The sequence below is a fragment of the Mercenaria mercenaria genome, chromosome 9 (assembly GCF_021730395.1).
Source record: "Mercenaria mercenaria strain notata chromosome 9, MADL_Memer_1, whole genome shotgun sequence".
NCBI classification, from domain to species: domain Eukaryota; kingdom Metazoa; phylum Mollusca; class Bivalvia; order Venerida; family Veneridae; genus Mercenaria; species Mercenaria mercenaria.
The window spans coordinates 5196997-5224454 of record NC_069369.1 but is presented as its reverse complement, the minus strand read 5'-3'; the positions used below and the strand labels follow the sequence as shown (position 1 = coordinate 5224454).

Genomic DNA, 27458 nt, shown 5'->3' with positions numbered 1-27458 from the left:
ATTGAGTCGTAATGAATAAACTTTAATATTATGATCTGATGTGTGACAGAGCAAAAGGAGCATATATCTTTTATAGAAACAGTTTTATGATATTAGAATAGTAAATAGTATTGAAGACTTTGTGGAATATACAGTCTCGTATAATTCACTTTGAATGACCATTTACATGTTTTATTGTTTATACATAATTCTATGTCTGTGTATTTTATATGTGTACTTTATATATTTGTAAATGGCGAGACTTTAAATAAATAAATAAATAAATGGAGGGGTACCCCTTATTATTATGAGGGATTAGGTAGTATCGCCCTGGATATTTTTAGATATAGGTATGTAAATGGTGGCATCTGGTGCAATTTTGGATCTAGAATCTGAGTACCCAAATATCACTAATATCTTTAATTTGTGAACATCATTTTTTCATCATTATACTGGTCCTAAAGTGTTGACGGAGAACCTATCCTTACTGTTATCGGAGTACTTAAAACGACCTTCGTATCTTAAAGCAAACTTTAAATTTTGCTTCAAAACCTGCAGCAGTTTGAAACATTACAAAAAGTTGAAGGTTATAATATGTACAAAAATCAGTCTAGTGTGTAATTTAGATAAAACATCTGACAAATAATTAGGTCTTTGCATATTTTATAAGCATTTAGTTTCCTGTCCCTCTGTATTACATGCCGATGTCAAAGAGAGACCTTATTTTATATTTCCTACTTTTAGTTCGTACAATTTTTCACTTATAAGTTCTTATTTCGCTGATGGCACTTGTAATTATCATTTCCAAACTGAGAACAGGGTAATTTTAACGGTCATTTTAACAAGAACTTGGCGAATGCTGTACAATATATAAATATCAAGATTTTTAGAATTACTAAGTCTGTTCAGATCAAGAAGTCTTCAATAGGATTTGTTACTTTTTTTTATAATAAAATTTAGATTTTCTGTGAAAACTTCACTTCGCTACAGAGTGAGTTTGTTTGTTTGTTTGATTTGGGTTTAACGACGTTTTTCAACAGTATTTCAGTCATATAACGGCGGGCAGTTAACCTAACCAGTGTTTTGGATTCTGTACCAGTACAAACCTGTTCTCCGCAAGTAAATGAAAACTTCCCCACATGAATCAGAGGTGGAGGACTAATGATTTTAGACACAATGTCGTTTATCAAATAGTCACGGAGAGAAAAAATAATGAAGAAATATTCTGAAAATGCTTCTTGAGAGGATTTTATGGTCAAGATATTTATGTCAAAAGAACTCTAATGACAATCTAACTTCTTGCAAAGAACATTTTAACAAGACGGAAAATAGGAGTTATGTAACCTTGTAAAGATGAGAACGAGGCATAGAAATATTTGGCATGAAATATCCGACATCTTACTCGTATTTACTTCATGTTGATAATACATAATCAAGAATCATTTGAACTGGATGGTAACTCTCTGAGAAGTTGAGTATACGACGTGCAGATGTAGTTGTAATATGTAAATTCAGTAAAAAGGGGCATAACTCAAGAAAAAAACGGACATGAAAGGCTAGAAACTAGCATATGTCCGCGGCATGTTTATGATTTAGACTGTACGAAAAGTATCGCACACAGGCAAACTATTGGCATGTGTAAATACCGGAGTTAGAAAATAGAAGTATGAAGCAGGAAGCTAGAAGAAGGAAGTAAGAAGTCAGTAAGAAGTTAGAAAGAAGAAAGAACCAGAAAGAACCAAGAAGTAATCCCGCCACGGCTTCGGTTTAGTCTGTACAATTTGTATGTTTCCTGATTATAGATTCAAAATGAAGAATTAAAAGCGTAACTAATTACTATGAATGCAATAAACAAGGACATATAATGCATTTACAAACAAATTTAGATCTTTAAGCTATTGTTTTCTATTTTTGACACAGCCGTTATTTAATAAAACTAGTATCTTGACAGTACAATAAAAAAAAAAAGCGATGACCTTGAGACAGGTCGTCTGATATTTTACATGTGAGACGACGCGTGGAGATTTGTCAGTACAAAAACGCGCTTCTACTGCTGATAGAGTGTCATTCACTTGTGTATTTCACTCAGATTGCAGTGCGAGTCTACGTGATGACGTAGAATGGCACTGAATGTGGAACTTGTTTTACTACTTTTTGCTGTATCAGGTTTGTTCTTATATTTTCATATTATTCTTCTTTTTTTCGCAGACAGACATTCTATGCTTGTAAGTATTGAAATAACAACATTTGAAAAAAAAAGAAGAAAATTATAATAAAAATAACAGAATGAAAATCGATTAACCGCAACAGTGAACAATTGTTACAAAAATGTGCTTAATATGGACTCAGAAGAGCTTCTACCATTTTTCTCTTGTAATCAAAATTACGCAAATGTGTTTGTTATTATCAAATGACATTCTAACTTAGTCTTTGTCCTAGGCCATTTCTCTGGAGTTCTTATTATAAATCAGGTTAAGAAATCCCAACATGCTTGTTTCAACTTCTTTACAAAGTTTTAAAGGCTTAAATCGAATGTCTGTGGCATTTTGATGTCAAAGCCATGAAGACTACGCTTGGTATTAACACATAGTAAACCTCACTTATAAGAAACTCGGATAAAAGGAGCTCTCGGTTATAAGGAACATCTTTCAATTCCACGATATAATTCCTTCTTTATTCAATGTAAAATCCTCGGTTATAGGGAATTCGGTTATAAGGGACACTCGGTTATAAGGAACACTTTTTTTCAGTCCCAAAGTACATAACATTGTAGATGACAGAGGCGGGTGTGGCACTGTGTATGACCCTCTCAGGCCCCTTTTCCCTCTCTACATCTTTCTTTCGGTAGGTTGGGATAAGTATTTTACTTGGGGAATTAGGTTTTCTGTCTCACACTTGTCACATACCCGACGTTCAACTACTAATTCCTTATTTATGCCCATAGACTTGTATTTTTACTTGCATGTACCAATATAATATGCTTATCTTTTTTTTTATGCTATGCTTTAACCATGTACTTTTCTTTTACAGCCTTTTTTAATAGTTATATTATTTTTTACATATGTTTGTCGGGAAATAGCTTTAAGCTAATGTTTTTGTTATATATAGTATCCGACGTTAAATAAAGTTTCTTGTATCTTGTATCTTGGTTAAAGCGTACAGACGTAAAGATAAAAAAATATTGAAAACCGGAAATAAACAAGAGAATCGCTGATGACGTCAGAGTAACGTCGGCACTTTCACGCGCTTTCATGCACATGAATAAACACGATTCATTTCATTTCTATGATCTTTAGTTTGTTGTATCATAGCTCGGTGTTTTTTCTTAACAAATTTGGTGTAGGTAAATCGTATACACTGACTACAGGGTGCGGTAACTAAAAGTGTGCAGGTATTTAATACCCGCACGCTAGTTACCGCACTGTTGGATAGGAAAGTATGCCAGCGTGTCTGGAACAGTAGACAGCGAAGTGTATTTTATTGATTTTCTGCTCTAGCATTGGTTTATTTTACCTGGGCTTTACACATTTGTAATGCAAGGATTTCAAGTACTCACTGAACTGCTGTATATGGCAGTGAGGAACGCCTACAACTACCATATATGGAAGGCTATGATACAAAACAGAAAGAACATTAAAACTCTCGGGTAAACGATTTATACTCGGGGGCTACGCCCCCTCGTACAAATCATTTACCCTTGAGTTTCAATGCTCTTTCTATTACTTAATTCACAGATACGATAAAAAGAAAATATATAATATCATCATTAACATTTACGAAATACTAGACGATAGTAGACTTATATTTATTCAAGATTATGTTCGAGAGCTAAATGTATTAGGTATTTCATGTTAACAATAGTGAGCGAAAATCTGTCACGGTCACTGTTACGGTCACGGTCACCAAGCCTTTGGATTTTAATATTGGTCGTTATTAGTCTAGTTTCGTTAAGATGGAAATGCCCTAAATAAATGTGCTAATTACGCATGATTAACAATGGCAAACAGCACAGTTTACCACATTTCCAATTGTAAAAATTATAGCAGGTACTAAAATGGACAATAGCAAAACTATAGGTTTAATTTTCACACTAATCCGTATGTATGGCGCCGTTGTCTAGTGTGTGCAAAATTATAATTTGAACATTTATTCAATTAGTATTGATGCCTATTCACATAACATGCATGTGTGTGACATGTACATAATAAAGGCTAATATAAAAGAAACTTTGAATATCTTCTTCTCTGAATCCATAATAGATAGAGCGTTGATATTTATATAAACCTAACTGTTTACTGGTACCATTACATTATACAAACACACATGAAGCCTTTTACACAGGTGAGCCCTATAGGACCAATGACCCTCTTGTATTTTTTAAATGTCGATGTTTAGTATTTCTTATCAAGCATTGAATTCCATACAATGCGACTAAATATCTAGAATTTAATGATTTTGTTTAACTTTGCAAAAAAAGCAAAAAAAAAAAAAAAAAAAATACTTCGGACTATTTTCCGAAGCTAAGTCGTTTCCGCTTTCAGTTGTGAGGCATTTCAGGCATACGTTCAGACATAAATAACAATACAAAGTACACAATCAGAGTAAGTGTTGTTGTTATTATAGCATTCTACGTATTTGTTACACTTTTAGACATTTTTTTCATCGAGCTGCATTATCATTAACCCTTAGCCTGCTGCAGGCGAATTTAACAGCCTTTGCAAACAGCTTGGAACCAGATCAGACGCCGATTCGGCGAATAGAAATTACATTTTCCCTACAGTTAAGAGGTGTCTAAGATATCAAATTGAAAGTGTAGTTTAGGAAATTATTGTTGGGGATATTGTAATTATTTCATGAATTACTGAAATCAGTATAATTTGATATCCATTCTACATGCATTGTGTAAAAATATTAATGAATCTTTGTTTTAAAAAAAGTGTTCGAAGAATCAGCTGGGGTAATAGACAAGTTAGGGCATCTTGAGTTTTTTAGGTCTACGTCTCAATTTCGCACAAAGAAGGGACATAAAGCATAAGGCTTCGGCACATTTGTTTGGTCAATACTGATGCTCGTATATGTGATAGAAACGTCAGAAGACAGACCTCAAAATATCCATCACTTATTTACTAAATAGTAACTGAATCAAGGTACTGTAAAATCAGGTAAATAAGCGTATACGCTTATAATAATTTTAGTGACACTTTTATGCGCCTATTTTTGATATGCGCTTATACTTAAGCCAAAACTATGCGCTTATATTTGATATGCGCTTATATATGGAAAATTGACAGTGCTTTACCTCCAGTTTACAAGTTTATTTTCTTATGCTTGGCCCACATGGGCATCAACATTTACAATTTCTACAAAACACATGAAACACAGTGCTAAAAGTAGTAAGCTTACCATAAAGCATATTATACAATGTAAAATAGCTTTGAACTTTCTAATATAGTGAAATGAAATATCTTGTTTTGAAACGCCTTCAGCACAGTATTTCATGAATTCGTGTTTTGAGCTCAATATTCGGACACGTTTTTCAACCACTACACGATAGCTCGGTTGAGAAAAGGAAAGTAAAGTAAGAACATGGACATGCGCAGTGAACTATTTCATTTTATTGCATACATTTTTTACTATTCCATTTAATCATTGTTCAACACCAAGATTATACTTATTGCATGTACGGTACTGATTCTTACATCTTTTTATAAATTTTAAAGTCAACAATTTCTAATTTCTTTTCCATAGAATAGGATTTGCGTTTAAGGCATTTTATTCATATTGTTTTCACAGATTTACACAAGAATGACAAACTGTAATGACAACGCATACAACTATTCTGGTTTTCGAACTTTTATTTTCATTCACTGAGAACATTTTCTATTCAAAAAGCATGATTTTCGTAAACGATTATCGTTTTGCCAAACAGTAGACGTTAAAATCTTTTAACACCCATCGGCAATTCAACAGGTAAGAATACCTGTCACTTGTATTCGTGATAAACAATTATCACGGTATAATACCGTTAATAACGTCTTTTTGCTGCATCTGATGTTTGTTTACCTGGATGACATGCGCTTATTATCCCATACGGAATAACGGTAAGACCGTATGCGCTTACTTTTGATATGCGCTTATATTCGAATATGCGCTTATTCTCCAGATTTTACAGTACTTAAGTCAGCAGTGCTGCATTTCACGACGAACTTCGTTTCATGCTCTGTCATTTTTCAATCGAAAAAGATATGCGTAGTTATTCGCATGCCAACAACACACATGGCATGTACATTCAGTTCCCGGGTAGATCATTTACACGTCATTGTTCATTTCTGAGAATAAGTTTTTAAACACTGACAGACTTTGACGATTACGTCAGTCGTAAGCGATCATGGCAAATCGAATGTCACGACCTAACAGCCATTCAAAAGTTACTAATAAAATACAGGCACGTGCGTGTAAGTTATAGCAAACATTTATAATTATTAAGCCTATGCTTATATTGTATCCTTTTAACTAAGGTAATTTAAATTTATTTCAAATTTTGTCCACTTTCCTTTTTCCGATCGCCGTCACATTCGAGTTAATTTCCTTATGTTTTTGAACTAAAACAACAAAACGTTCCGACTGTCACAAATAAAGCAAATTGAACAATATTTATAACAAGTCAAATTACACTCGCAAGGTACATGCCAGTTACGCGAAGCTTTTGAAAATTATAAGCAGTTGATATAACTTACACTTATGTAGTTGTATTTTATTTGTAGAAGCCTTTGAATTGCTGTTTAATTAGTTGTGATATTTGAATCGCCGCGATCGTTTACGACTGACGCAGTTGTCAAATTTGTTCACAGCTTAAAAATTTATTTCCTAGAAATTAAGAATAACATGTAAATGATATACCCGGGAAATAAAAATACAGTCGATGGATGTTGTTGGCATGCGGATAAACAGGTATACCATTTCGGATGAAAAATGACAGAGCATGAAACAAAGTTCGTCGTGAAATTCAGCACTGCCGGCTAAAATATCTTGATTCAATTACGATATAATAAATGGGTGCTGGATTTATTTTTGGACAGAACAGTGAGATTATGTTCTTTTTTTTTTATAGTTGCTGCTGTGAGCGTCAGACCTAGTAGATCAGGACTCAACTGCAGGGCGCTTTGTGGGAATGGAATCAAATATGTATGCTCTACAGAAAACGTTTGCTATGACAACGAGTGTTTGATGATTTGCGAGTATGTATAAAACTTTTCGCTGTCTATCTACCGACCGACCGACCGACCTACCTACCTATCTATCTATCTATCTATCTTCCATTACTGTCTTACCCTTTACAGGGACGTAGACACTTAGTATTCATATCTAAAAAGCGGGGAAAATATTAAAGAAAAAGCGTTATTTGGTATTTACATAGTTTAATACTGTAAAATTACGACTTAAACTTACTAACTGGGTTCACGAATCACAAGAGGAATGGTTATAATGACGTCGTCGACGTTCTTAAGTTCTTAATTATGACGTCGATTAAGAAAATAATACAAATGGTGAAACTGATACATATATATCCCGAATTAACTCTAAAACTGTCCACAATACTCGAAAATAGCATTATACAATTTTTAAGTATGATTAATCAGTAATTCAAAAATCTCATAAAGAATGCACTACATTGATCAGGAATACTGAATATTACCAGAAAACTGTTGATAATAGATAAAGCGAAGAACTAACTCCAAATATATGCTGTTTACTTTAAAACTAACATGTTTCGTCCATTGGACTTCATCAGAGTATAATAACAAAACAGTATCATGCGTATGACGTCATAGGAAAGTACGACGTCAATGACGACGCCAAAAGACGTTACCCATTTTGGCGTAATATTCACATATAGAATAGGATCAAAAATAGATACTTATTCCCTGCAAAAATAATATTTATACAGGCAAGGAAAACTAACTAAGATGCAAAAATACATTAGGAAGAATCTGTGTGAAAAAATGAAAGACTAAAATAATACTTAAGCATTCATGCCATAAGGCCAGGTTGTATTTCAAGAGTCTAAACCAGTCATTTTTTACCAAGTCGATTGGCATGAAAGAAAAATCACTAACAGAGTGGTTTTCAGAATTGAAATGTTCTGATACATTTTTAGGAGTATCAGGAAAATACCATATATCAAATTTATGGCTATTCATTCTTTGTGAACATTTCTGATGTGTTTGTCCCACATATTGTAACTTACACTTTTTGCATGTGATTAAATAAATAACATTTTCAGACATGCAGTTAAGATTTTGTTTAACATCGTAAGTTTTTAAATTTTGAGAGCCTGTAAACTGTGCAGATTCAGTGATATTAGCGCAATGAGAATTCTCTCTCTCAATTCTATTGCATTTAAGAACACCACCATTTACATCCGAAGACATCAGGCTACTGTGAACCAAGATATCACTGAGATTTGTAGGTCGCTTGTAGGCAATGGTTTGCATTTGGCCAGGTTGCGTACACTGCTTTTCTCAGATATTTCAAAAAGCCCCCAATATTTATTAAGGATCTGACCAATGTTTCATCTGTATTCTGCCTGTGATTGGTCATGGCTTCTTCGGTGGATAATACTGATGCCTTAGCTAAAGCATCATCAAGGATATGACTTGGATAATTACGATTTTGGAAATACATTCGCAATTTCTCCAATTCATTTGTGAACAAATCATCATTAGAAGTGAGACGTCTGTACCGCTTAGCTTGGCTAAACGGGATCCCTTTCTTGCATGAAAGTGGATGACAGGATGAAAATTCAATGTATTGATGTGTATTGGTTGGTTTTTCATGAACAGAAAAATCAAAATTACCATCAACTGTTCTACCAATATTAACATCAAGAAATGTAGCTGTATCTCTTTAATAACTGTGAACGAAAACTGTGAAAACTGTTGATAATACAATATACTACATTCAGAATTACAATTTACATGTGAACACAGATTAATACGACTACTATGTTAAGATGCTTTAGTATTAACGAAAACGGTCAAATCGAAACTTGCATTTTCCTATAAGCCTACTGACAATAAACAGTATCTGTTATTTTGTTCATGCCATCCATAACACAATTTTCTAAATATTCCGTTTTGTTTAGCCAGTTGCAGCAAAGTTTCGAAGTTCACAACGAAGGAATGACGACTAGATAAATTGATGAATGTAACGAGAATTTATAAATTAAGATATACCAAAACCATTACAAACATTAGAACTGAAAAATCTCTGCAGGACTAGAGGACAGTAAGAACATGTAATAAGTCGAACCAGTTCCATTTGTGTAGACGTTTAAATTTAAGAATCGCAAACTGTTCAGAACAATAATACAGAACATCCCTATTTTGAATACTGAAACATTAAATGAAGAAGAAGACATACCGAAAGTAATAAAATGCTATCGGTCAAACTGCGAACATTTCACTGAAAGAACAACTTTTAATTTCAACTGTGAGATTTTTTTCAAAATAAAAAATTGTAGACTTTATCTAAAAATATTTTGTTCGTTACCCGGATTTCAGTATATTTGTAAGTAAAAAGGTTTACAACGGAGCAGGGCCAAAGCAAATGTTGGAGCCGTACATTCGATACCTTAGTTAAAACATGGCCTCCTGTCTAATATCTCATACAAATACAAAATACTCCCATTTTTTCTTGAAAAATGAACACAGACACTAAACGACAACAAAAACAATATAAAGAGGAATAATTTATAGCTTTCAGAACAATTTTCTCTTTATAATATACCTATATGAATTCTGTCAAAATACGGCTTACAGAGAAAATACAGTATTGTATCTTACTTATTGTATGTTGCCGTAATACTTTCATTAATCGATATTCATGAAATGGCACAATTCTTTAAATAGAGCACACAGAATCTCTCAAGTTCTATTTTAACACTGATAAAACACCTTAAAGCAAACCTTGTTTATCGTTTTATGTTATTATTCGACAAATTTATACTTTATTCTTCTATTTTGCATGAACAATATTATTCATCGCAATTTGTTTACACTCGTCTGCTAAAGTAAACATTACCAAACCAGATCGTATCTCGTGATAAAATGGCTATAAATTTCGATTTAGAAACGATTGTACATGATATAAGAAATTCAGATACAGGAAAAAATGAATCAGCTATCAGGCAATTTCAAAGGTACAATAAAAAGGTCGATAAAATATATTTTTTTAAGTTAAAGGGAGACAGTCATTTTTAAATAAATAAAATAGCATGTTCTATTTAATTGATCTCATTTGTTGGTTATTTCTTTTACTTACAAATAGAAGATAATCAAGCAAAGTAAATAAAATGCAAGCCAGATGTAGGGCTTCAACCATAGTGCTTCCCTAAACTCATTTAAAGCTAAGATCGGGCTGCTCTTCCTTCTCAGCTACAGTATAATTTTGCACTCTTAAAGCGAACAGAAGTAGATCTGTTCTAGCCTCCGAAAATGAATGGTAAAGGAAGCCGACCGAAAACCAGAAAACCATAGTCTTTGTTGGGGTGATGTCTCTTTGAAAACAAATGCGAAGGGGATTCATTATTTTGAATACTAAAACTAGAACTGGCGAAACAAGTCACTCGGATCACAGCACATTCAAGCCGAAACAGTATGCTCATGAAAATCCTAAAAAGTATACAAGGAGTTCAGAAGAAGACAGCAATATGGCTATTGAATTTCAGTGGCACTGTTTAGTATGGCTAACAACCATATCAGGCGTCCAAACTCTGAAATCTGGTATAAAAAGCTAACTTTTAGGACAAATACTTTGCGCGGTTTGATGAAAAAAATACAGTAAAAGCAAACTTACCCGAAAGGAAGACGAAGAATTAGGGTCGCAAAACAATCTGCATAAACAGCTGCATATAGGGGTCGTTCCTACAACAATCCATCAGCTAAATGGACACACATATGTACCGTCTGTAAGTGTGTTGTTGCCTTAGAAGAAATGCCAAACATAAAAAAGTGTCAGAGATTCTATCTAGCAAGAATCCATACACAAAATCTGATACATCACACCTGTAACTCTAACCTCCAACCTCTTCCATCCAGGAAACTGCTGCACAGGCAGGGCAGTGTCCACATACCAGGCGTCAATGTCTAGACTCGCATCCATTTTAAACCTAAAAGAAATCTACTGAAACACTAACTTTGCACTGTTTGAGTAACTGATTAAAGTTTAAATATCACAAGTTGACATAAGTGTCAAGAGGTCCAAAACCACTGAATGTCACTGTTTTTGTCGAGATATTGTATTGTCCTAGTAACATATATGTATTGTATAAATATGTTAATGTGTCATTGTTCTGCATTATTTCATTTCTATACAGTACGATCCTATATATAGGACTTTCTATATCACTGTTCATTTCAATCATCAGTCAAACATTTTCTAACATATTACCAGTTTATCAAAGGCTTTAACTAGATTTGCATGACGGGTCTCATTTTTATTATATTTTCCAGGAAGTAACAACACGCACGCGCACTTGGTAATATATTCTTCAATGGTTTGCATCTGACTTTGTTCTTGCAATTTTACATTAATCAAGGTTTCGTTTTGTGCTTATACAGGCCGAAACACCATCATAGAGATAGAGAACACGAATCTTTTCACACGTTTTCTGTGTATATAAATACGACGTCATAAACAGACGGTACTCGATTTTATTTTTATTAAAATTTTCATTCCACAGCAACGCCATTTCTGAAGATCCGTTTGAACGTTGATAACGGTTGAATGTTATTTCATTACATATATTTTGACTTTCCAATATGATGATTTAAATGATATTTAGTTGATTCTGAATTCTTCTCAACTTTGAATCTCCCCGTATTCAACAGTATTTCTGATCAACTGAGATAACACAAAATGAATACAAATGATATGGATTTTTTTTTTGAAAAATGTCTTAATATTTCGACATTTGAATATTTGCAACATACAGGTGTAAAATGGCTGAAGATTATTTGTACCAGTGATTTCTCCTCCCTATTTTTAGCATTCTGTTTAGCACGAGAAAGCGATACCGAAATTATCAGAATAAGTACATGTACAGTATTTTTTAAATATAGCAGGTACTATCTAATATAACAAAATCATTTATTTCATCGTATGTCGGTGCTTACAAATGCTAAAAATGAATACATGTAATTTATTTTTTATTAACATCCGTTGAAAATTAAATGAAACCAGAGGGTATTTCATGTATTTACAGCTTGGCCAAAAAATCATGTGACGGTAGATGCCCTTGTACAAAGCCTCATCTGCAGAGCATTTTGCCTCCGAACAAAAAGCCACCTCCCACATGGCCTCCAGTCTACAAGCCACCACACACGAAGATATGTAAATGCAAGCCAGATGATGTAAAATGTCCCTGCATCAAGTCTCCGAAACCGTCGGTATGGCCTCCGACCTACAAGCCACCACCCGTAAGGCCATGTAAATGCAAGCCAGGTGATGTTAAATGCCCTTGCATCAAAACTCCGCCACCTTTCACCAGGACTTCGACCTACAAGCCACCACACGTAAGGCCATGTATATGCCATCCAGGTGATGTTAGATGTTCTTGCAACAAGACTCCGCCATCATCCACATTGCCTCCGACTTACAAACCACCACCCACAGCACCATGTAAATGCATGCCAGGTGATGTTAAATGCCCTTGCATAAAGACTCCGCCACCTCACGTATGGCCTCCGACATACAGACCACCGCCCACAGGGCCATGTAAATGCCATCCAGATGATAAAAGATGTTCTTGCAACATGACTCCGTCACCACCCACATTGCCTCCGACTTACGAACAACCACCCACTGCGCCATGTAAATGCAAGCTAGGGGATGTTAAATGCTCCTGCATCAAGACTCCGCCACATTTTGTCTGGCCTCCAACCTACAAACCACCACATGTAGTGCCATGTAAGTGCAAGCCAGGTGATCCTAAATGCCCTTGCATCAAGACTCCGCCACATTTTGTCTGGCCTCCGACCTACAAGCCACCACACGCAAGGCCATGTAAATGCAAGCCAGGTGATGTAAAATGCACTTGCATCAAGACTCCGCAACCTTTCACAAGGACTTCGACCTACAAACCACCACCAACAGGACCATGTAAATGTCATTCTGGTGATAATAGATGCCCTTGCAACAAGACTCCGCCACCATCCACGTTGCCTCCGACTTACAAACCACCACCCACAGCACCATGTGAATGCATGCCAGGTGATGTTAAATGCACTTGCATCAAAACTCTGCCACCTTTCACAAGGACTCCGACCTACAAACCACCAGCAACAGGACCATGTAAATGCCATCCAGGTGATAACAGATGCCCTTGCAACAAGACTCCGCCACCATCCACATTGCCTCCGACTTACAAACCACCACGCACAGCACCATGTAAATGCCATCCAGGTGATGTTGAATGCCCTTGCATGAAGACTTCACCACCTTTCGTCTGGCCTCCGACCTACGAACCACCACCCACAGCGCCATGTAAATGCAAGTCAGATGATGTTAAATGCCCTTGCATCAAGACTCCGCCACCTTTCGTTTGGCCTCCAACCTACAAACCACCACCCACAGCTCCATGTAAATGCAAGCCAGGTGATGTTAAATGCCCTTGCATGAAGACTCCGCCACCTTTCGTCTGGCCTCCGACCTACGAGCCACCACCTGTAGGGCCATGTAAATGCAAGCCAGGTGATGTTAAATGCCCATGCATGAAGACTCCGCCACCTTCCACCTGGACTCCGACATACAATCCGCCACCCAGAAGGCCATGTAATTGCATGCCAGGTGATATTAAATGCCCTTGCATCAAGGCCCCGCCACCTAACGTATGGCCTCCGACATACAGACCACCGCCCACAGGGCCATGTAAATGCCATCCAGATGATAATAAATGTTCTTGCAACATGACTCCGCCACCATCCGCATTGCCTCCGACTAACAAACCACTACCCACAACACCATGTAAATGCATGCCAGCTGATGTTAAATGCACTTGCATCAAAACTCCGCCACCTTTCACAAGGACTCCGACCTACAAACCACCACCAACAGGACCATGTAAATGCCATACAGGTGATAATAGATGCCCTTGCAACAAGACTCCGCCACCATCCACATTGCCTCCGACTTACAAACCACCACGCACAGCACCATGTAAATGCAAGCCAGGTGATGGTAAATGCTCTTGCATCAAGACTCCGCCACTTTTAACCAGGACTCCAACCTACAAACCACCACCCACAGGATCATGTAAATGCCATCCAGGTGATAATAGATGCCCTTGCAACAAGACTCCGCCACCATCCACATTGCCTCCGACTTACAAACCACCACCCACAGCACCATGTAAATGCAAGCCAGGTGATGGTAAATGCTCTTGCATCAAGACTCCGCCACCTTTCGTCTGGCCTCCGACCTACAAACCACTACCCACAGGTCCATGTAAATGCAAGCCAGGTGATGATAAATGCCCTTGCATGAAGACTCCGCCACCTTTCGTCTGGCCTCCGACCTACGAGCCACCACCCGTAGGGCCATGTAAATGCAAGCCAGGTGATGTTAAATGCCCATGCATGAAGACTCCGCCACCTTCCACCTGGCCTCCGATATACAATCCGCCACCCAGAGGGCCATGTAATTGCATGCCAGGTGATAATAAATGCCCTTGCATCAAGACTCCGCCACCTCACGTATGGCCTCCGACATACAGACCACCGCCCACAGGGCCATGTAAATGCCATCCAGATGATAATAGATGTTCTTGCAACATGACTCCGCCACCATCCGCATTGCCTCCGACTTACAAACCACCACCCACAGCACCATGTAAATGCAAGCCTGGTGATGGTAGATGCCCTTGTGTCAAGCCTATGCCACCATCCACCTTGCCTCATACCTACAAGCCACCTGCCATATGGCAACCAACCTACAAGCCACCTCCCACAGGACCATGTAAATGCAAGCCAGGTGATATTAAATGCCCTTGCATTAAGCCTCTTCTGCCGTCCACCTTGCCTCCGACACACAAACAACCACCTACTCGGCCATGTAAATGCAAGCCAGATGATGTTAAATGCCCTTGCATCAAGACTCCGCCACATTTTGCGTGGCCTCCGACATACAAGCCACCACCCGTAGGACCATGTAAATGCAAGCCTGGTGATGGTAGATGCCCTTGTGTCAAGCCTATGCCACCATCCACCTTGCCTCATACCTACAAGCCACCTGCCATATGGCAACCAACCTATAAGCCACCTCCCACAGGACCATGTAAATGCAAGCCAGGTGATGTTAAATGCCCTTGCATTAAGCCTCTTCTGCCGTCCACCTTGCCTCCGACACACAAACAACCACCTACTCGGCCATGTAAATGCAAGCCAGATGATGTTAAATGCCCTTGCATCAAGACTCCGCCACATTTTGCGTGGCCTCCGACATACAAGCCACCACCCGTAGGACCATGTAAATGCAAACCTGGTGATGGTAGATGCCCTTGTGTCAAGCCTATGCCACCATCCACCTTGCCTCATACCTACAAGCCACCTGCCATATGGCAACCAACCTACAAGCCACCACCCACAGGTCCATGTAAATGCAAGCCAGGTGATGTAACATGCCCTTGCATTAAGCCTCTTCTGCCGTCCACCTTGCCTCCGACACACAAACAACCACCTACTCGGCCATGTAAATGCAAGCCAGATGATGTTAAATGCCCTTGCATCAAGACTCCGCCACATTTTGCGTGGCCTCCGACATACAAGCCACCACCCGCAGGACCATGTAAATGCAAACCTGGTGATGGTAGATGCCCTTGTGTCAAGCCTATGCCACCATCCACCTTGCCTCATACCTACAAGCCACCTGCCATATGGCAACCAACCTACAAGCCACCACCCACAGGACCATGTAAATGCAAGCCAGGTGATGTTACATGCCCTTGCATTAAGCCTCTTCTGCCGTCCACCTTGCCTCCGACACACAAACAACCACCTACTCGGTCATGTAAATGCAAGCCAGATGATGTTAAATGCCCTTGCATCAAGACTCCGCCACATTTTGCTTGGCCTCCGACATACGAGCCACCACCCGTAGGACCATGTAAATGCAAGCCTGGTGATGGTAGATGCCCTTGTGTCAAGCCTACGCCACCATCCACCTTGCCTCATACCTACAAGCCACCTGCCATATGGCAACCAACCTACAAGCCACCACTCACAGGACCATGTAAATGCAAGCCTGGTGATGGTAGATGCCCTTGTGTCAAGCCTATGCCACCATCCACCTTGCCTCATACCTACAAGCCACCTGCCATATGGCAACCAACCTATAAGCCACCTCCCACAGGACCATGTAAATGCAAGCCAGGTGATGTTAAATGCCCTTGCATTAAGCCTCTTCTGCCGTCCACCTTGCCTCCGACACACAAACAACCACCTACTCGGCCATGTAAATGCAAGCCAGATGATGTTAAATGCCCTTGCATCAAGACTCCGCCACATTTTGCGTGGCCTCCGACATACAAGCCACCACCCGTAGGACCATGTAAATGCAAGCCTGGTGATGGTAGATGCCCTTGTGTCAAGCCTATGCCACCATCCACCTTGCCTCATACCTACAAGCCACCTGCCATATGGCAACCAACCTACAAGCCACCACCCACAGGACCATGTAAATGCAAGCCAGGTGATGTTACATGCCCTTGCATTAAGCCTCTTCTGCCGTCCACCTTGCCTCCGACACACAAACAACCACCTACTCGGCCATGTAAATGCAAGCCAGATGATGTTAAATGCCCTTGCATCAAGACTCCGCCACATTTTGCTTGGCCTCCGACATACGAGCCACCACCCGTAGGACCATGTAAATGCAAGCCTGGTGATGGTAGATGCCCTTGTGTCAAGCCTACGCCACCATCCACCTTGCCTCATACCTACAAGCCACCTGCCATATGGCAACCAACTTACAAGCCACCACTCACAGGACCATGTAAATGCAAGCCTGGTGATGGTAGATGCCCTTGTGTCAAGCCTACGCCACCATCCACCTTGCCTCATACCTACAAGCCACCTGCCATATGGCAACCAACCTACAAGCCACCACTCACAGGACCATGTAAATGCAAGCCTGGTGATGGTAGATGCCCTTGTGTCAAGCCTATGCCACCATCCACCTTGCCTCATACCTACAAGCCACCTGCCATATGGCAACCAACCTATAAGCCACCTCCCACAGGACCATGTAAATGCAAGCCAGGTGATGTTAAATGCCCTTGCATTAAGCCTCTTCTGCCGTCCACCTTGCCTCCGACACACAAACAACCACCTACTCGGCCATGTAAATGCAAGCCAGATGATGTTAAATGCCCTTGCATCAAGACTCCGCCACATTTTGCGTGCCTCCGACATACAAGCCACCACCCTAGGACCATGTAAATGCAAACCTGGTGATGGTAGATGCCCTTGTGTCAAGCCTATGCCACCATCCACCTTGCCTCATACCTACAAGCCACCTGCCATATGGCAACCAACCTACAAGCCACCACCCACAGGACCATGTAAATGCAAGCCAGGTGATGTTACATGCCCTTGCATTAAGCCTCTTCTGCCGTCCACCTTGCCTCCGACACACAAACAACCACCTACTCGGCCATGTAAATGCAAGCCAGATGATGTTAAATGCCCTTGCATCAAGACTCCGCCACATTTTGCTTGGCCTCCGACATACAGCCACCACCCGTAGGACCATGTAAATGCAAGCCTGGTGATGGTAGATGCCCTTGTGTCAAGCCTACGCCACCATCCACCTTGCCTCATACCTACAAGCCACCTGCCATATGGCAACCAACTTACAAGCCACCACTCACAGGACCATGTAAATGCAAGCCTGGTGATGGTAGATGCCCTTGTGTCAAGCCTACACCACCATCCACCTTGCCTCATACCTATAAGCCACCTGCCATATGGCAACCAACCTACAAGCCACCACTCACAGGACCATGTAAATGCAAGCCTGGTGATGGTAGATGCCCTTGTGTCAAGCCTATGCCACCATCCACCTTGCCTCATACCTACAAGCCACCTGCCATGTGGCAACCAACCTACAAGCCACCACCCACAGGACCATGTAAATGCAAGCCAGGTGATGTTACATGCCCTTGCATTAAGCCTCTTCTGCCGTCCACCTTGCCTCCGACACACAAACAACCACCTACTCGGCCATGTAAATGCAAGCCAGATGATGTTAAATGCCCTTGCATCAAGACTCCGCCACATTTTGCGTGGCCTCCGACATACAAGCCACCACCCGTAGGACCATGTAAATGCAAACCTGGTGATGGTAGATGCCCTTGTGTCAAGCCTATGCCACCATCCACCTTGCCTCATACCTACAAGCCACCTGCCATATGGCAACCAACCTACAAACCACCACCCACAGGACCATGTAAATGCAAGCCAGGTGATGTTAAATGCCCTTGCATTAAGCCTCTTCTGCCGTCCACCTTGCCTCCGACACACAAACAACCACCTACTCGGCCATGTAAATGCAAGCCAGATGATGTTAAATGCCCTTGCATCAAGACTCCGCCACATTTTGCTTGGCCTCCGACATACGAGCCACCACCCGTAGGACCATGTAAATGCAAGCCTGGTGATGGTAGATGCCCTTGTGTCAAGCCTACGTCACCATCCACCTTGCCACATACCTACAAGCCACCTGCCATATGGCAACCAACCTACAAGCCACCGTCAACAGAACCATGTAAATGCAAGTCAGGTGATGTGAAATGCCCTTGCATTAAGCCTCTTCTGCCGTCCACCTTGCCTCCGACACACAAACAACCACCTACTCGGCCATGTAAATGCAAGCCAGATGATGTTAAATGCCCTTGCATCAAGACTCCGCCACATTTTGCGTGGCCTCCGACATACAACCCACCACCCGTAGGACCATGTAAATGCAAGCCTGGTGATGATAGATGCCCTTGTGTCAAGCCTATGCCACCATCCACCTTGCCTCATACCTACAAGCCACCTGCCATATGGCAACCTACCTACAAGCAACCACCCACAGGACCATGTAAATGCAAGCCAGGTGATGTTACATGCCCTTGCACTAAGCCTCTTCTGCCGTCCACCTTGCCTCCGACACACAAACAACCACCTACTCGGCCATGTAAATGCAAGCCTTGTGATGGTAGATGCCCTTGCATCAAGACTCCGCCACATTTCGGTTGGCCTCCGACCTACAAGCCACCATCCGTAGGACCATGTAAATGCAAGCCTCGTGATGGTAGATGCCCTTGTGTCAAGCCTATGCCACCATCCACCGTGCCTCATACCTACAAGCCACCTGCCATATGGCAACCAACCTACAAGCCACCACTCACAGGACCATGTAAATGCAAGCCAGGTGATGTTACATGCCCTTGCATTAAGCCTCTTCTGCCGTCCACCTTGCCTCCGACACACAAACAACCACCTACTCGGCCATGTAAATGCAAGCCAAATGATGTTAAATGCCCTTGCATCAAGACTCCGCCACATTTCGCGTGGCCTCCGACCTACAAGCCACTACCCGTAGGACCATGTAAATGCAAGCCTGGTGATGGTAGATGCCCTTGTGTCAAGCCTATGCCACCATCCACCTTGCCTCATACCTACAAGCCACCTGCCATATGGCAACCAACCTACAAGCCACCGTCAACAGAACCATGTAAATGCAAGTCAGGTGATGTGAAATGCCCATGCATCAAGACTCCTCCACATTTCGTCTGGCCTCCGACGTACAAACCACTTCCCAGATGGCCATGTAAATGCAAGCCAGGTGATGTTAGATGCCCTTGTATCAAGCCTACGCCACCTTCCACCTTGCCTCCGACCTACAAGCCACCACCCACCGGGCCATGTAAATGCAAGCCAGGTGATGTTAAATGCCCTTGCAACAAGCCTGGATCTCTTTTCCCCTGGCTTCCAGTTGATAAGCCACCACCGACAAAGGAATGTAAATGCAATCCAGGTGATTTTAGATGTCGTTGTAACAAACATGCTCCTAAGAAATTTTTAAAACCACCCTCTGGGGATTGTAAATGCAATCCTGGTGATGTTAGATGCACTTGCAACAAGCGTGCGCTACCTTTCCCCTGGCTTCCAATCTACAAGCCACCACCCGCATGGCCCTGTAAATGCAATCCAGGTGATGTTAGATGCCCTTGTAACAAACCCCCTTCTACTCCTAAGAAGCTCTTGCCGCCTACCAACAAGCTACCCCCCACAGGGCCATGTAAATGCAATCCAGGTGATGTTAAATGCCCTTGCAACAAGCCTCCACCGACGTTCACCTGGCCTCCAATCTACAGGCCACCAAACGTTAGGATATGCAATTGCAATCCAGGTGATGTAAGATGTGATTGCAGCAAACCTCCTCAAAAGAAGTTTTTGCCTCCAGACTACGAGCCAACACCCAAAAATGATTGTAACTGCAGCCCAGGTGATGAGCAATGCCTTTGCAACAAGCCTTCTTCAGAGGACCTCTTGCCTCCGAGCAACGACCCACCACCCGAAAATGCCTGTAACTGTATTCCAGGTGATGTGCATTGCCTTTGCAATAAACCTCCTTCAGAGGACTTTTCGCCTCCGCACAATGAACCTCCAACCAAAAGTGACTGTAACTGCAGTCCAGGTGATGAGCAATGCGTTTGCCACAAATCTCCTTCAGAGGACCTCTCGCCTCCGAACTATGAGCCTCCAACCAAGAGTGACTGTAACTGCAGCCCAGGTGATGAGCGATGCCTTTGCAACAAGCCTCCTCCACAGGACTTCTGGCCTATAACTCCATACAGCGAGCCACTGGACCAAAGTAACTGTAAATGCAGTGAAGACAAAGAATATGTCTGCGCATCCGATGGAGAAACATACGATAACGAGTGCAAAGCAAACTGCGAGTAAGTCCATTTAAATAATTTATTTTAGCATATAATCCCAGCACCATATCTCATTGCAAGAAATAGTTAACTGCATTGACAGAAAGAAGCAGTAGCCATATCTTGCCTTCCGTGTAAGCTCATTATTTACCAGCGGAACTTGCAGGTATGTAAAATGTATACCGCTTTGTTAAATTCAGCCTTCGAATACTGTCTCAGTTATGCCATTAAGTCATATAGGTACTCCATTAAACGTCATGTACCGCTTAACTTCAGAATATAAAAAAAAACTGAAGCTTATGCAGATACTTTACATAAACCTTTTAGCATGGTCCTTGAAACAGTTAGTTTAAAGTTGGTGGTAGTGTAATCTTGGTAAATGGTTTGAATGACTGCCAGCATAACTGTTAAGTAACATTTTGCAAGTGCAACTCATATGACCAGGTATGGTCGCTCTACTTGACGTATTTGTTGTAACTGATACAATTCTTTCACAATTACTGTTTATTTGTATCCTGCTTTGAAATTCGCTTAGAAAGATTATATGTCATATTATACAAAAATCTAAAACAATCTCTAGTATGATTAAAGAAACATTTAAGACTTTACTGCATAGGTATGAAAATCAAAAGTTACGTAACCATGTTTGTGTACTTTTATATGAATTTAGTTTAATAGCTTTGTATACAATGGACACCATAAAACTAAACTAAATTTTAAAAAAGGATCATATTACTACTGCTGTAGATTTTATTTATTTTGTTGGATTTAACGTCGCACCGACACATAATAGGTCATATGGCGACTTTCCAGCTTTAATGGTGGAGGAAGACCCCAGGTGCCCCTCCGTGCATTATTTCATCACGAGCGGGCACCTGGGTAGAACCACCGACCTTCCGTAAGCCAGCCGGATGGCTTCCTCACATGAAGAATTCAACGCCCCGAGTGAGGCTCGAACCCACATCGATGAGGGGCAAGTGATTTGAAGTCAGCGACCTTAACCACTCGGCCACGGAGGCCCCCCTACTGCTGTAGACTTTAGATTGACATATACATGTATTACATCTGGATCGTACTATATACAGCCGCAATTTTGGAAACGGGTCATGCTTTGGATCAAACATTAGGCTGTAATCATTCCAAATAGCAATTTTTAAAAAAATAAGCTTTTGATTGAGCTTGATTGATTGATTGATTTATTTCGGCAAAGGAAAACATATAATGGTTTACAAACATTCTTATAATGTTAAAATTCTAACATACTGAAATATTAAATAAATAAATAAATAAATGAATAAAAATGGATAAATAAATAAATATTAAATAATACAAAATTAAACCATGATATGCATCCAATACCAAGGATAACACAAAAAAGCGCCAGCGCTTGTTTCCATTGTGGTCCTTTGGCACTGGTGGCATGACATAGAGAGGCACTATTTAAATTTAACACATATTACAAACATTATTAATATATCACAGAATAATTCTAAATAGAAATATCACAGGTGACTGACAAAAATTATTATGAAAATAATACCCTATCGTACAGAAACATATCTCAGCAAAATATATCATCACAGTAATTACTATATGTATGGGAAATTGAACACTGTAAGCACATCATGGATAGATGGTTAAGAATAAAGATGTCGGTAAAATATTAAGAAATAGTTTTACCTTAGCCGAAGAAAACAACAAATTTTAAAAATGTATTACATGTAACTTTAAATTTAAACATTCAGAAGATATTTAAAAACTGTTCATTAAATGTTTTTTGGAGGCATCCTTAAAAACTGCTAATTTTGTAATATTTATGATTTCATTTTTATGTATGAAAACAATGTGACGACAGTTTTAAAAAAACTATGTAATATATAACATAATTCTAGAAATACTGAATATGCTGTCACCTCTGTTAGTTACAGCATGATGTGTCTAACATAAAATGAAATAAATATTTTCAGAGGAACATATAAGCAGTGTGACGGCCAATGCCCATGCACATAGACGAACAGTCACTGTGGATCGCTGATGTGAGTGTTTCTCGTCTCTACGATATAGAAGGAGTATATAAAAGACAAACGGTGTTCTAAACTTTTAGTGAAGGATTTTGTCACTACAAGTTGTAAATATAATGTGAAAGTTGAAGTATTGTTATTTTCTTTGGTTTTCTGGTATCCGGTGCTAGGGAACATATATGTCTGCTATTAATTTGCTTTGATACATTCCCTACTTTGAATAAATCTTTGAATAGAAATGCTTAATTGAAAAGACCCACGTAGAAGCTATTAAAGGTCCGCTGTAAAATGGAGTCAGTGTTGAAGTCATTTGTGGTCATGTGGTATTATGGCGTAATTTCAACGTTACTGTTAACTAGAGTTCATCATAAGGCAGAGCTATGAGTCGTAAGAGTTTTCACACACTTTATTCCTTGCACGAACACACGCAATCGATAGTTCGTTTGATTTTATACTTCCTTTAAAGAGTTTTAAGTATTCTGAAATCTTTTTTAAGGATTGTGCAGTATCCATAAAATGGCACCAGTACTAATATTCATTATTGTTGTTTTTCATGTCCTCTAATGGACGTATCTCCGAGTTCATTTAGTATTTTTGTGTATTAAGGCCCAGCTTAAGCCGTGAGGTGAGGGTTTGAGAGTTGTTACAACGGAAGCCTCAACAAAACCGAGAGCTTGTGGCATTCTATGGCTTAAAAGGTGATTTCTGTAGATTTTATTTTACATTCTCTGGTAAGGAGGGGATCTTCCATATTACAAAAATCATTCTATAATTGCAATGCGTAAATAGAAAGAAAAGACAGCAACAAACTGCAAACAGTAAAATTTAATCGAAGAAACTTACAAGATGCACTTTAAAGTAGAATGAATACCTGCATGAAAGTCCTAAAATATACAATATCTAGGTGTTGAATAAAATCCTCACTGATCCCGGCTTTATGGCTGATAATGATGACTTCCTCAAAGTTTAATCACACAAAGCATTTCCAGTTTGTTGGATATAATCGTACCTTCATCCGATATTCTGGTAATAATCCTTTTATAAAAAACCTATAGAAATGTAATTCTATATATGGAATAAAATTGTAAACTACCAGAATGTTCTTTTATTTAAAAGCGAAAGAAAACTGAGATAAGGAAATGGAAATGCCAAGGTTAATTAAAGCGCCTACATTATCAAATAAATAACTTATGAATAAGCCAATAATCTTTACTATTTTGTCCAAATTTACAGAACGCACGAATGAGAATAAGTGTGTTACGTCAGCATTAAAATGTTTTATATGTACAATTGACGGAAACGTTACTAGTTATAAGGGAATCATTTGTTCTGTTTTGCATAACAAGAACACCGTTAAAGCGCCAGTCAACGAATAGTTTCAACATTCCTCTTACAAGTTTATATTTAGAATAAAGGCTTTTTGCTCATTTCTGCCACAGAAATGGAGTGAATATAGTGTAGAAAAATGCAAAGTAAAATAACAATTAAAAGCATACGAAACTAGATCTACGTTTAGCGCCCTATTGGGTTGTATTTGGCAACTCGAAAGAAAAAACTATAATCTGATAAACTTAAAAACAGATATTTGAGAACTGAGTGCATTCATGTAAGATTGTTTTCATATCTGTGTTTTTAACTTTTGAATTTAACAGCCTTCCATTTATTGTTTCAAGTCAGATACAATAGTTTTCAAGCGTGTAAATGCTGTAAGCGAAAGGTTATGTTGAAAACGGATGAAAAAGTTGTTTTTTTCGATTCTAATCTTTGTAAGGTTTTGATGTTTTGTAGATTGTGCGTTTTGTCTTGTGATAACGTAATAGGTTACAGAAACCTAAATTTCGTTAATATTGACATTTGTTTGTTTTGTCTTGTCTAGAAGGACGGATTTTTAATTGATGGGGACGATAAACTCAGACCTGCTTTAGTATAGCCTTAGTGAAAATAATTAAATTATTCAAGTGACAAATGCCATAAGAATTTAATATATTTTTATCCAAGACCATTTGAAAGTACTGATAAAGAAATTTACTTAAATGGAAATGTTTTTGGAATAAAACCACACAAATTTTCCTCCTACAGGTTGTAACTTTTTGCAGACTTGTTATATATATGTTACCGGCATTTTCTAAATTTAGGCATTTTGTATAATGCCTGAAACTTTTAGGCATTTTGTAAAATGACTGCGAGTTTTAGTCATTTTACAAAATGACTGAATTTTCAAGGCATTTTGCAGAATGCCTGAAAATATTTGTAGGCATTTTGTAAATTACCTAATTGAGATAAAATAGAAATAACACAGTTTATTAAACAAAAGTGTTTATTTACACACATTTCTCGACCTTTGGATACTGCTTTTAAAGAGTCACTTATTTTTACATGACAAATTAGGATGACATCTGCTGATAAGATTTTTTCTGACATTTTAAGCATTCTATTAGACTGCTGTTCAAGTGAAATTGCAGCTACTGATCTTTCAGATAAAATAATTTGCTCAGCAGCGCAAAGTTGACAAACAACTGAAGAACCGTAACCTTCGTCACCGTTAATGGTTCCACAAATAGCATGAACAGTATTGTGACACATCGAACACTTATGCGCACCATCACTTGACTTACTGCATACTGCGCATACAAGTTCATTCTCTGCATGAATTTCGATTTGTGCTTCATCGTCAGTTGTATGCAACTCAGTCTCTCCTTCACACTCTGATTCTGTCTGAGAGCTAGTGCAAGACTCTGGCTGAGATTCGTCAAGCTGTGCTTGAAGATCTTCTTCGCTTTCCAGTGAAGACAGAATATCATTTGGAAGTGACGATGTGGTTAAACCCATTTTGGCATCACAACCAAACATAGCTTTGTATGGACTGCGTTTAATTCCGGAATGATAACTGTTGTTTTTCATAAACTGAACAAACTTCAATCCAATAGTCCAGGATTTACTTTGATTTTCTCGCATCCAAGCTACAAGCATGTCTTTGATATCGGCATTTGCACGTTCAACACTTCCTTGTGTCTGTGGATGGCGTGGTTTACCATGAACAATGCAACTATCTGGCCAGAGATCCTTTAGTTCTGAAATAACCGAAGCTGTAAACTCGCGTCCATTGTCAGACTGGAGAATATTTGGAGCACTTATCAATAGAAATATGTCAAGTAACTGAAACGCAACTTCTGCAGCACGCTTCGATGTTAAAGCTCGAAGAACTGAGAACTTCGTGAGATGGTCTTGATAATGCATAATGAATTTGTATTCGCCCTGTTTTAATGACTGCATGTCAACAAGATCAACCTGACCTCTACTGTTAAAGTCTTTGCTCAAAATAGGCTTAATGACAAGTCCTTTGCTGGCAAGTTTTCTCTTTTTAAGTTGACACTCTTCACATAATTCTTTGAAAAGGCCTATGACATCTCTAGTAATGTTTGCATACTTTTTTGCCAGTTCTTTCAGCATTTTATCACGTCCACCATGTCCAGTAATTATATGTGCTTTTTGTATGATGCTATACATGTCTTCGGCACAGACGTAATACAAAACTGGATCGGATTCCTGCTTTTTCTTCTTCACAAGCCGTTGTATGTCTCCACATTGAAGAACATCAAACCTGAAGATAAAATACATTTGATAAGCTACACATACTAATTACTTTTCATTGAACCAAGTGACTAATGCGGTCATCCATACACACACTTATTCCTTTACATTTGACCAAGTGACTGAAAGAATTACTGTCCTTTAGCAGATGTTACAGCAGACATGTTGACAGACGCATAGAAGGATGAAGGTATTGACAGACAGACAAACAGACAAACAGACAGTAGGGGCACAGGAGGTATTTATTGAACGTGATTAGATATAAAACACTTTTCAAAGCTTACTCTTATACTTATTTAGGCAAATACAAAATAGTAGCGTACTTACTTTTGACTGTGATAATAATCCGAAGCACAAGTTTTCTTTCCGGTGAGAAGTTTTGCTACAACTTCATCGTATTTCGGCCTAGGCCATACAACACTCTTGTTATTTTTCTCTATGTTTTTAAATAAATTAATTGTAAACTTTTGTTCATTAGACATACCAATCTGTGCCTGTGCCATTTTGTTTAGCACTGAACATGTCAGAATGAGAAACTACAGTATAATTTATTATTTAACAGTAAATGTGATTTTACATTATGCACATGTAAGGGGAAATCTGCCCTGAAAACATCTCACTCAATGACCAGCAGGTATACAAAGGTCATTAACGAGGATTAAAATCTTATAATCGATATGAAAAAGGGTCATACATACTATAGATACCAATTAATAAGCCTTACTATAATGACAGTCAATCTAACAAAATTTAACAAATTGCCGGAGTATTATCAGGCAATATCTTAAATTGGCCATTGATTTTCTAGGCATTATACAAAATACCTTAATATTTTTAGGCAATTTACATAATGACCAACAACTTTAGTCATTTTGTAAAATGCC

General features: G+C 39.1%; 3 protein-coding genes across 3 annotated transcripts; 2 read left to right on the top strand and 1 right to left on the bottom strand.

Moving 5' to 3' along the window:
• Window positions 1–2012: 2012 nt before the first annotated feature.
• LOC128559378 (nascent polypeptide-associated complex subunit alpha, muscle-specific form-like) lies at window positions 2013–17474 on the top strand. The gene is made up of 3 exons (XM_053550729.1): window positions 2013–2145; window positions 7091–7217; window positions 12245–17474. Exons 1-3 carry the CDS (start codon window positions 2100–2102, stop codon window positions 17472–17474), a joined length of 5403 nt encoding a protein of 1800 aa, XP_053406704.1. The 5' UTR covers window positions 2013–2099.
• Window positions 17475–17706: 232 nt separating this feature from the next.
• On the top strand, window positions 17707–23113 carry LOC128559379 (adhesive plaque matrix protein-like). The gene is made up of 2 exons (XM_053550730.1): window positions 17707–20983; window positions 22930–23113. Exons 1-2 carry the CDS (start codon window positions 17718–17720, stop codon window positions 22970–22972), a joined length of 3309 nt encoding a protein of 1102 aa, XP_053406705.1. The 5' UTR covers window positions 17707–17717; the 3' UTR covers window positions 22973–23113.
• A 1742-nt stretch (window positions 23114–24855) lies between these two features.
• Window positions 24856–27077, bottom strand: LOC123530816 (KRAB-A domain-containing protein 2-like). Its single transcript, XM_053551969.1, has 3 exons — window positions 26902–27077; window positions 25599–26584; window positions 24856–24914 (listed from the first exon to the last, which is right to left on the bottom strand). Exons 1-3 carry the CDS (start codon window positions 27075–27077, stop codon window positions 24856–24858), a joined length of 1221 nt encoding a protein of 406 aa, XP_053407944.1.
• Between the last annotated feature and the right edge of the window lie 381 nt (window positions 27078–27458).

Excerpts from the sequence above, each read along its gene's own strand:
- LOC128559378 (XM_053550729.1), top strand. The coding sequence starts at position 2,100 with ATGGCACTGAATGTGGAACTTGTTTTACTACTTTTTGCTGTATCAG. Across the intron at positions 2,146-7,090 it reads ACTACTTTTTGCTGTATCAG|TTGCTGCTGTGAGCGTCAGA; the intron begins GTTTGTTCTTAT and ends TTTTTTTTATAG. Across the intron at positions 7,218-12,244 it reads GAGTGTTTGATGATTTGCGA|CTTGGCCAAAAAATCATGTG; the intron begins GTATGTATAAAA and ends ATGTATTTACAG.
- LOC128559379 (XM_053550730.1), top strand. The coding sequence starts at position 17,718 with ATGCCCTTGCATCAAGACTCCGCCACATTTTGCTTGGCCTCCGACATA. Across the intron at positions 20,984-22,929 it reads GAGTGCAAAGCAAACTGCGA|AGGAACATATAAGCAGTGTG; the intron begins GTAAGTCCATTT and ends AAATATTTTCAG.
- LOC123530816 (XM_053551969.1), bottom strand. The coding sequence starts at position 27,077 with ATGGCACAGGCACAGATTGGTATGTCTAATGAACAAAAGTTTACAATT. Across the intron at positions 26,585-26,901 it reads GATTATTATCACAGTCAAAA|GTTTGATGTTCTTCAATGTG; the intron begins GTAAGTACGCTA and ends TTTTATCTTCAG. Across the intron at positions 24,915-25,598 it reads ACTTGTATGCGCAGTATGCA|GCTATACTAAAGCAGGTCTG; the intron begins GTAAGTCAAGTG and ends ATTTTCACTAAG.